Source organism: Hordeum vulgare, chromosome 5H (assembly GCF_904849725.1).
Source record: "Hordeum vulgare subsp. vulgare chromosome 5H, MorexV3_pseudomolecules_assembly, whole genome shotgun sequence".
NCBI classification, from domain to species: Eukaryota; Viridiplantae; Streptophyta; class Magnoliopsida; order Poales; family Poaceae; genus Hordeum; species Hordeum vulgare.
The window spans coordinates 183,791,865-183,802,216 of NC_058522.1; the positions used below are offsets into that span (position 1 = coordinate 183,791,865).

Consider the following 10,352-nt stretch of genomic DNA (forward strand, 5'->3'; position numbering starts at 1 on the left):
TCATGATTGATGCCCGGGTTTGATACCGTTGCCGCGAGAGGCAAGCCAATTAATGGTCGTGAGTTCCATTTGATTTTGGCATGTTAGAGCAAGTATAATATCTTATGCCATGTTTGATTGGAGATTAATTTTGTCAAATCAAAGTATGGCAAGTCATTAAAATATGGTTGGAAAAACAAACGCCAAACTTTGGTAAAAGTTGGTAAAAAAATGATTCTATGATAAATGTACTATAGGGACAATAAAGTGTGGCAAAAATCAAACACATGCCAACAAAGTGGTGGCTATCACATTTTGACTTGGCAAAGTGTGGCTGGAAACAAACAGACCCTTAATGAGCAGGTTATAAGGCTTTTTCAAGTGTTTCATCTATATTGGTGTTAAGAATGTTACGTAGACGAAAAATCTGATGCGACATTATAGTTAAGAGGAGAGGGATGAGTTTGATGACCCGAGAAAAAAACAATGTCAAACATGGAAATCTATGCAAACACTTAGAGCATGGTTAATAATATAGTCAACAGTCCGCTATAAGAAGTTGTCATGTCATCTAGAGCCGACCTAATAGTCGGCATGTACAGTAAGTTTTAAATGTGTACTACATTAGGCTGGTCATAGTGGGGAGTATCATATACTATTGTATGATAATACATTCAATTAGGCTGGTCATAGTGGGGAGTATCATATACTATTGTATGATAATACCTTCAATTAGGCTGGTCTAGATGATATAGTATTGTATGATAATACCTTTATAGTGCATAGTATCATAGATGACCTTATTTATTGACATGCATGACACATAGTAGCATAGCATTTAACATGTTACGATATCTACCTATGTTAGTCTAACCCTCTCTTTTCTTTAATTGTCTGCCACATCAACATGTTTGCTAGTCGCAAGTACATGATACTACCTTAGTTACTCCCACTATGGCTAGCCTTATTAGTACTTAGCACACCTTACAACCTCACAAAACATTTGGGTCTCGTGTTGCAGCTCGCTGCTAATCAAGAGTCTGATTCTCTTCTCTCTCCTCTTCTCTCTCTTCCACCTAAGCAAAGATATGCTATTCTAATCCTTATAACCCGCCTATGTTACCTTATTGTACTTGCTCTTAAGTGAAGAAAGATCACCAATGCATGTGCTAGTATAGTTGTTAAATCATTTAATAAAGTGGGCTTAGCTACAACAAGATAAGCACCTATGCATTGGGGCTTTAGTTGCTAAAATATTTAATGTGCTTCGCACCTCGTCTAAGCACTTGTGCATTGAATGTGCCTAAATCGTTCCTCGGCCCTGCTTGGATACTCTAACTCATTTAGCGGTTAGAGATAGATTTTAACCTTGGACTAACCCTGAACTAACTCTAACTAAAAAGGTGTTTGGATGACAGAATTAGATTGACAATAAATTCACTTTTCCAATCATTTGGCTTCTTTAACCAGGATTTGTGTGCTGGAGGCACAGAAAAAAGTAACTTTTTCTGGACCCCACCCAACTCTAACCCAAATAAACACCTCTCCACCGAGTTGGTTTTTTGAGGTGGGTTAGATGCATTATAGTAACATATTATGTTAGTCTAAACAACTCTTTCCACATTAACTATATGCCACATAAGCAAACTTGTCTTGAAAGGCGATATGTTACTAACTAAGTTATTTTCACTGTGACCAGCCTTAGAGAGAATCTATGAGAGTTACTTGACTTAAACCTCTAAAGAAAAGAAAAAGTAACTGTTGTATTTTCAAGGTCAAAATTCACCTGAAACGGACGATGTAGATGTAAATTTATCCATCTTTTAGAGATATAAAACACAACATCTAGAGATCACTACTGGAATTCAGTTATTTGTCGTCAGCCTCTTCTTTACCGTCTGCTCGCTGATGGCAAAGACCCTATTTGCCGTCAGTCACCAGAAAACTGATGGCAAAGAGCAGACTGATGGCAAAGATACTCTTTGCCATCAGTCTTGTCTTTGCCGTCTGCTGGCGCACGGCAGAGAGCAGGAGGGCAGACGGCAAAGAGCATGGGGCGGCCCACCACACACCCCCTCCCACCCCATAACGGGCGCTCCCTTTGCCGTCTACCCTCCTGCTCTTTGTCGTCGGGGGGCGGATGGCAAAGAGAGCCCCCCCTAACGTCCGTCTCCCCACCCCACGTCCCCTATCTCCTGCTCTTTGCCGTGGGGGGGAGACGGCAAAGAGAGCCCCCCCTAACGGTCGTCTCCCCACCCCACGCCCCTATCTCCGACAGTCCCCTTGCTCTCTGTCTCTCTCACCCGCTCTCTCTGATCGTCCCCCACCCGCCGGCTGCCTCCCCTCCGCTCGTTTGAGCGCCGTGGCACCCCTCCTCCCCGCCCGCCGACCGCCTCCCCTCCCACCCGTCGGCCGCCTCCCCTCCCGCCCGCCGTCCGCCTCCCCTCCCACCCACCGGCCGCCTACCCTCCCCCCGCCTGCCGGCCACCTCCCCTCCGCTCGTCCGAGCGCCGCGCCACCACTCCTCCCGAAGCTCAGCCTCCCCTCCTCCCCGCGCCCCTCATCCCCGGCTGCCCACCGCCCCGGCTGCCCCTCCACCCATGCTGCCCACGGCCCCGGCTGCCCCTCCTCCCCGGCTGCCCACTACCCTCCTCTAATATGTGAGTTTGTTTTTTGTTATTTGATTAGATTTAGTTAGTTGATTTAGTTATTTGATTTAGTCGTAGTTTAGTTAGTTGTTTTAGTTAAATAGTATATTTATTCCTAGGTTTAGTTAATTAGTGCTAGGTTATTTGTTATTTGTTAATTTAAAGGTATATTCTATTTTGTTAATTAGTGGTAGATTCTTTTTTAGTTAATGATTGGTAGATTCTGTTTTTGTTATTTTGTTGTTGTTTAGTGTTATATAGGTTTAGCGATAGGTTTAGTGATAGGTTTAGATTCTACATAGTCATAATTGAAATAAGTAGAAAAAAGATGAAGAATAAAAGAAGAATAAGTAGATAAGGGAAGAAGAATAAGAAGAAGAAGAGGAGGAGGAGGAGGATAAAAAGAAGAAGAAGAAGAAGAAGAAGAAGAAGAAGAAGAAGAAGAAAAAGAGGAGAGAGGAGAAGAATAGAGAAGATGAAAAAGGAAAAGAAGGAAGAAGAAGAAGAAGAGGGAAATGGAAAAGAAGGAAGAAGAAGAAGAAGAAGAAGAGGAAGAGGAGGAAAAAAAGATGATGAAGAAGAAGAAAATGACACCCTGACACCCCAACACCCCGACATGATGCCCGAAACCCCGACACGACATCCTGACGACACCCTGGCAGAAAACTCCGCGCAGCTGTTAATACGCCGCCCCCGACGCCACTGACCCCCAACCCCCGACCTCCGACACCTCTTCGGCCTCTTGTTGACCGAAAAGTCCCCCGACCACCGACCCCTGATGCCACTGACCCTGGACCCCCGACGACACTGACCCCCGACCACCGACGCCACTAATCCCCGAACCCCGACGCCACCGACACCCGACACCACCGACCCTCGACGGCACTGACTCCCAACGCCACTGACCCCCGACCCCCGACAACTCTTCTTCCTCCGGTTGAACGAGAAGGTGCTTTTCGGCCTTCCACAAACCGACGGGGTCATAGTTATGTAAATTATGAGTTAGGTCACATATTTTCCGATTATGTTTTAAAAACATCATATTTGTGTTGATCGTGTGAACTTCAATGTGTAGTTGTTCGACGACCTCCACGTGCGTTGGACGAGCTACGCCCGTGCGTTTGTTGGTGAGCACAAATGACTTCTCCTCCTACCCCCTTAATTTGCTCGGTTCCGGTCTTCGTGCCGATGAAACTTGCTAGATATATGTTTCTTCAATCATGAGTATGCGTGACCAGTATGCGTCTCCCGTTCGAAAGGGCGACATCTATAAATATGCATGTCTTTGCATATTTATAACCGCCATCCTTTCAAATTGTCCAACGTTATCCATGGACAGCATGAGTATGTGTAGATTGGGTTCATTTTCCAGTATGTTGTGCTCCGGATCCGATGCGGAATTTCGTCAGTGCCTCTCTGTTGTTCTCCGGGTACACATCCTCTCTGCTTATTGCCGAGATGTGTATCAGGAGAACAGCGGGGAGGTGTGCCGAAATTCTGCGTCGCATCTGGAGCAGAGCATGGGAAAACTAACCCAATCTACACATAATCGGGTGGGATTAGGACCTATCTTTACCTATTAGCGTGTAGGTTGCATGGACGTAATAAAACTGACAAACTTGATTAGCGGATGAATATAGATGATGAATTATATATTTATTTCTTGTGCGCCCATAGGTAGCTAGGCAACATGAGTGATCGTGCTTGGATGTACACTGGTTATCCTAGTCGGAAAGACATGACCAATGAATGGTTAACAAAAATCAAGGGGTTTGTGAGAGCCGCATTTGCAAATGGCCAGCAAAAAATATGGTGCCCCTGTCCCAACTGCAACAACTGGAAAAAGCAGACAGAGTTTGAAATGGGTAAACACCTGCAGAAGTGGGGTTTTACGCCTAATTATACGGTGTGGACTTTTCATGGTGAGTCTGACCAACGTGCCGGAGCTGAGGTGATTCGCCGTCGCACCGACGAGCATGGTACCGGGATCGAAGACATGGTGCAAGACTTTGATGATGCTCGAGATTCAGACGATGAGATGGAGGAATCTGCAAAGGCCTTCTATGAAATGTTGGAGTCTTCAAAACTTCCTCTCCACGAGCAGACCGAGCTTTGTCAGCTGGATGCCATCGCGCAAGTAATGGCTCTGAAGGCTCAATTCAACCTAGGCAGAGAATGCTACGACGCGATGATGACGATATTTGGACGCTTTCTACCCAAAGGCCATGTACTGCGTGCAAACATGTACCAGTCAGAGAAAATCCTCCGTGTACTTAAGATGCCCTATGAGAAGATACATGCCTGTGAGAATGGATGTGCCTTATTTAGGCTTGAGTATGCGGCCTTGAACTATTGCCCCATTTGCAATTCTTCCAGGTATATTGTGGTAGACAACGGTATGGGTGAGAAGAATCAGACCAAAATCCCCATTAGTGTTCTTCGGTATCTGCCAATCGTACCAAGACTTCAACGTCTTTTCATGGTCGAAGAGACGGCCAGACAGATGACATGGCACAAATTGGGCAAAAGAACCGAACTAGATGCGGATGGGAACAAGATGCTGGTATACACTTGAGGTGGTTTTGCGTGGAGGCACTTCGATGCATTACATAAGGATAAATCGAAAGATCCAAGGCATCCTAGAGTTGCCATCAGCACGGATGGGTTCAATGTGTATGGTATGACGGCAGCACAATACAGTTGTTGGCCTATATTTGTCATTCCACTCAATTTGCCACCCGGAGAGATTATGAAAAGAAAGAACATTTTCCTGACGTTGATAATTCCAGGGCCCAACTATCTGGGGAAGAATATGAATGTGTACATGCAGCCGCTTAAGGATGAGTTGCAAGAAGCCTGGGATAATGGGATCAAGACCTACGACGCGGCTACCAAAACAAATTTCAAAATGCATGTGTGGTACATGTACTCAACGCATGATTATCCGGCATTTGCGTTATTCACTGGCTGGTGTGTGCATGGAAGGTTCCCGTGCACCACATGCAAGGCAGCTCTTTAGTTCCGTTGGCTGCAGGCTGGTCGCAAGTTTTCTTGCTTCGACATGCATATACAATTTCTGGATCCTGACCATAAGTTCAGAAAAGACAAGAAGAATTTCATCAAAGGTAGAGTTGTCAAAAACACTGCACCAGCTGCGTTGACAGGCCAACATACCCTTGATCAGTTAAACGCTCTCGAGCCTGATCCTTTGCGTCCAGGATACTTCAAAGGGTATAATACGGAACACGCTTGGGATCACAAGTCATGCTTATGGGATGTGCCTTACTTCAAAGACATCCTTTGCCCACACAACATTGACGTGATGCACACTGAAAAGAATATTGCGGAGGCCATTTTGGGTACATTGTTCGGCATAGAGGGGAAGTCAAAAGATAATCCTAAGGCTAGAATTGACGTGGAGGCTCTATGTGATAGACCGTTGCAAAACTTGCGACAACGAAAAGGAAAGCAAAGCATAGTGAAGCCAAAGGCATGGTTCAATCTTGAAAGGCCAACTATGAGGGAAATGCTATTGTGGGTGAAAATGCGGTTGATGTTCCCCGATGGGTATGCTGCAAATCTAAAGAGGGGAGCGAGTCTTGAGAAATTGAAAATATTTGGTCTCAAGAGTCATGATTGGCACATATGGATTGAGCGGGTAATGCCGGTGATGTTGCGTGGCTTTATCCCTGAGGATGAATGGCTAGTACTGGCAGAGCTGAGCTATTTCTTCCGTTCTCTTTGCGCGAAAGAACTATCGCCTGGCGTGCTAGATGAAATGGAAGAGTTGGTGGTGGAGTTGATCTGCAAATTAGAAAAGATCTTTCCACCAGGCTTCTTTAATCCAATGCAGCATTTGATTTTGCATCTCCCGACCGAGGCAAGAATGGGGGGGCGTTCAAAATCGATGGTGCTACTCAACTGAGAGGATGCAAAAGACGCTTCGAGCTAAGTGTAAAAATAAACGTAGAATTGAAGCATCGATGGCTGAGGCATTCATTATTGAGGAGGCGGCAAACTTCGTGACAACACACTACGAAGCCAAAAATCATCATTTGCATAACCCGAAGCCTCGGTACAACGATGGTGATCCAAAAAAAAGTTCGATCCAACCTCAGCCTATTCAAAGGTAAGCTCGCACCATCCGGTGCTTCAAAAGGGAAATCGTTGGATGTCGAAGAATGGTGGACCATTTCATTGTATATCTTCACCAACCTAACAGAAGTGCGGCCGTACATCGAGTAAGTTCTGCAACTTCTAATTCCTTTGAACTACTCTTATTTCCGGATATTTGATATAGTCGATACGTCACCAAATTCTCGGATGGAGCGGTCATCGAAAAGGATTCCGTCGAAGAGTATGAGCTTCTCGCAAAGCATGGAGGCGACTATCCCGGTTTCATCTCTTGGTTCAAACAAAGGGTAATTAATTACCATTAAGGGCCCATTTGATTTCTTGGTCTAATTTGCGGCTAATGCATCCATTCTTTTGTATTAAACTTGTAGGCTGATGCAGAGTCTATGGACGCCGAGTTGAGACAAGTCGCTAATGGTTTTGACTATAAGGTCCATTCATTTGACAAATACAACATCAACGGGTATCACTTTCGTACCTTTGGCAAAGAGCTATCTATGCCCGACCTAAAGACTACATATTGTTCTGTCTCTGCTATCGGCAAAGGAGACACCGAGTATTATGGAAGAGTTGAAGCAATTTATGAACTTTTATTCTATGGTGAAAACCCACCGACCGACGTAGTCTTCAAATGTTATTGGTTTGAGCCGAGGGAGACTAGAAGGACTCATGAACATATAGGACTAGTCGAAATCAACCAAAACACCCACTTAGATGTCCCCGATGTCTATATTACGGCTCAACAGGCGACACAAGTTTTCTATCTACCGTGGGCCAGCCAAACTGATCGAAATCTCAAGGTTGGGATGTCATTTATGAAGTGCCACCACATTTTAGACCACCTACCCTCAATGAAGAGGATTACGAACCTCACATTAACCCAGACACATATGAAGGAGAATTCTTCCAAGAAACACGTATGTCCAAGAAACGTTTCAAGAACCGATCTACTTCACCCCAGAACATTGAAGTAGACAGCAACAGTGAATTTGTCTTAACCCCTGAGCCCGAACAAGAAGAGCTAGAAGAAGAAGAGGTTACTGCTGCGGATGACCTGTCACTTCTTGACCGAGTACATAATGGTGGCCTTCCACATGTTCTTCCTGATAGTGATGATGATGATGCATTTATTGATGATAGTGATGATCATGATGCATTTATTGACCCCGAAGCATATATAGACGAGCACGATTGTTATTAGTTCATGTCAGGTATTCAACTATTGCTATATATAAATTTTGAGTTCATGTTAGGTATTCAATTTTTATTAGTCATGTTGGTATTTATGACGACGATACACTTAAATTATACTCCCTCCGTCCCGAAATTAATGTCGCGACGACAATTTTGCGAAAAGCCCCTCCAGCTTCTCCCGACCAAACCCGCGCTCCTCGTCCTCCTCCTCCGACAGATGCCCATCTACGCTGCTACCCATCGCTACAGCTTGCCTGCTCCCCGCCACCGCAGCTGCCCTACTCCCCGCCGCAGCTGTCGCTTGCCCGCCACAGCTCCGCCTACCGCAGCTCCCCTGGTCCCCCGCCGCTCCGCCGCCGCAGCTGCGGCTCGCCTGCCTCCCCAAGCTTCCCCCTTCCTCATAGAAAACAGTGATTTCCCCACCTATCGCCGCGCTCTGCTTCGGCTGCGTCGAAACCGGCGTCGGCGAGCCCGGAGGCGCTGCGCCGGAACCTGGTGCCCATCTTATTCGACGTCCAGGCGTTGGACATCGCCGGGTTGTTCGATGGCAAGCCTGAAGATAAGGAGGGGATAGAAGCGTTCGAGGGGCTGATGCGTTGTCATCAGCTGAAGCGAGATAGACGAGAGCAGCTAGAGGAGGTGTGTGTCACGGGTGGTCACCCTGCTGCACTCGGAGCTTGGGCCGGGCACCCAGGAGGGAGCAGCACCATGCCTAATTGTGTGTCCAGTGGTGTGTCATATGGAGGATTTGCTGATGAGGACAATGACAGGGTAAGAACAAGCAATGGCAGGTTTGGCAGCTTGGAGTTGAACCACTACAGGCGGCCTATGTTGGAGGCATCGGTTGATCCGGTGATCGATCTGTCGGCTGCGAAAGAGGTCGGTCTTCAGAAGTAGAGATCAAAGCTCAGGAAGTCAAGGTTCAGGTGCAACAACAAGGATCATGTCAATGGAAATGTGGTCTGCATCAATGGCATTTCAGGCATTGGCAAGACGGAGCTGGCATTGGAGTTTGTTGCCACCCGACCGAGCTCACCAACCCAGCTTGATTCTGTAGTGCTAGTAATTTGCAAGTCCTCTTTGTGCATTACTAGCCTCTGAACTTATCATGTTTGTGGGCTATTTTTCATGTTGTGCTGCTGTTGGTTGCTTGCTTGCAGGGGCACGAGGGAGACGACGCCATGCAGTCTCATCTACAGCTCGAAGACGATGAGCACCCCCAGCTCCACGACCAGGGCCAGCAACCCCTCACGCCGCATGCTACAGACGCCGGTCTGCCGCTACGTCCCGAGCTCGCTCGAGATGGACGAGTTCTTCGCCACCGACGAGCAACAGCAACACCAACACCAGACCTTCAGGGACAAGTAAGAAAACTCTGCTTCCTTCTACCATCATCACTCAGTCATGTCGCTCTTCTGAGCATTCTTGTTCTAGATATTGTGCATGGAAATGTTCTAACACTCTTCTGCTCTGCTCTGTTGGAATAACCAGGTACAACTTCTGCCCCGCGAGCGAGCGCCCGCTCCCCGGCCGGTACGAGTGGACGGCGCTAGACTGCTAGGGCTTTCTCCTCACACCACCAGCAGCAGCAGGAGCTCCTCCATTGATCTGTGTAACACCAGAATGACCACCACCACCAGCAGCAGCAGCAGATCATGCCGTGGGCGCGATGAAAATACTGAATTTATCAGGGTATCTGGGGCTGGATATCAGCGCCGAGGCCGAGAAGGAGCACGACAGGATCAAGAGCTTCGAGGAGCAAGAGTTGGACGCATTTCAAAGGGTGAAGAGGGAGCTTTTCAGCGATGTGCCCTACTTGCTCATAATCGATAACCTCGAGAGCGAGAGGGACTGGTGGGAAGGGAAGGACCTGCAAGATTTCATACCTAGGAACACGACCTTTAGCTTGCTGTCGTCGACGGGATTATGATGGGAATTTTTTTGTTGATCCCAACTCTATGCTTGGGATTTGTAAACTTTATGCACAAAGGGAATAAAGATTTGTGAACTATATTTGGTTTATCCCAACTCTAGACAATACCCCAGTAATCTTTGTATACTGAAACCTGAAACAATAAAGGGAATATTCAGAGTAATACAGAGTAATACAATTGGAAAAATAAATGCAGTAGTATCATGCAATGTTTGACAGTGTGGTAGCAAGACAAATGTTCAGCAGGTCTTACTTAAGGCATTAAGTTACCAAGCATGTACAATGACTGAATTTAGTCACTGGATCATTCCCTGAATTTAGTCACTGACCCAAACATGTATATTGACTGAATTAAACTGATTTAGTCACTGGATCATTCACTGAATTAAATGTCCACGTACATTGACTAAATTAAAGAGAGGAACGGCAGCAGCAGAAATGAATACAACAGCAGCACAACAGAA

At 46.3% G+C, this 10,352-nt stretch overlaps 1 protein-coding gene across 1 annotated transcript; it reads left to right on the top strand.

The window, feature by feature from the left end:
- Positions 1-8,663: 8,663 nt before the first annotated feature.
- LOC123396481 (cyclin-dependent kinase inhibitor 5-like) lies at positions 8,664-9,595 on the top strand. The gene is made up of 4 exons (XM_045091404.1): positions 8,664-8,834; positions 8,938-9,008; positions 9,116-9,319; positions 9,447-9,595. Exons 1-4 carry the CDS (start codon positions 8,664-8,666, stop codon positions 9,514-9,516), a joined length of 516 nt encoding a protein of 171 aa, XP_044947339.1. The 3' UTR covers positions 9,517-9,595.
- Positions 9,596-10,352: the final 757 nt, after the last annotated feature.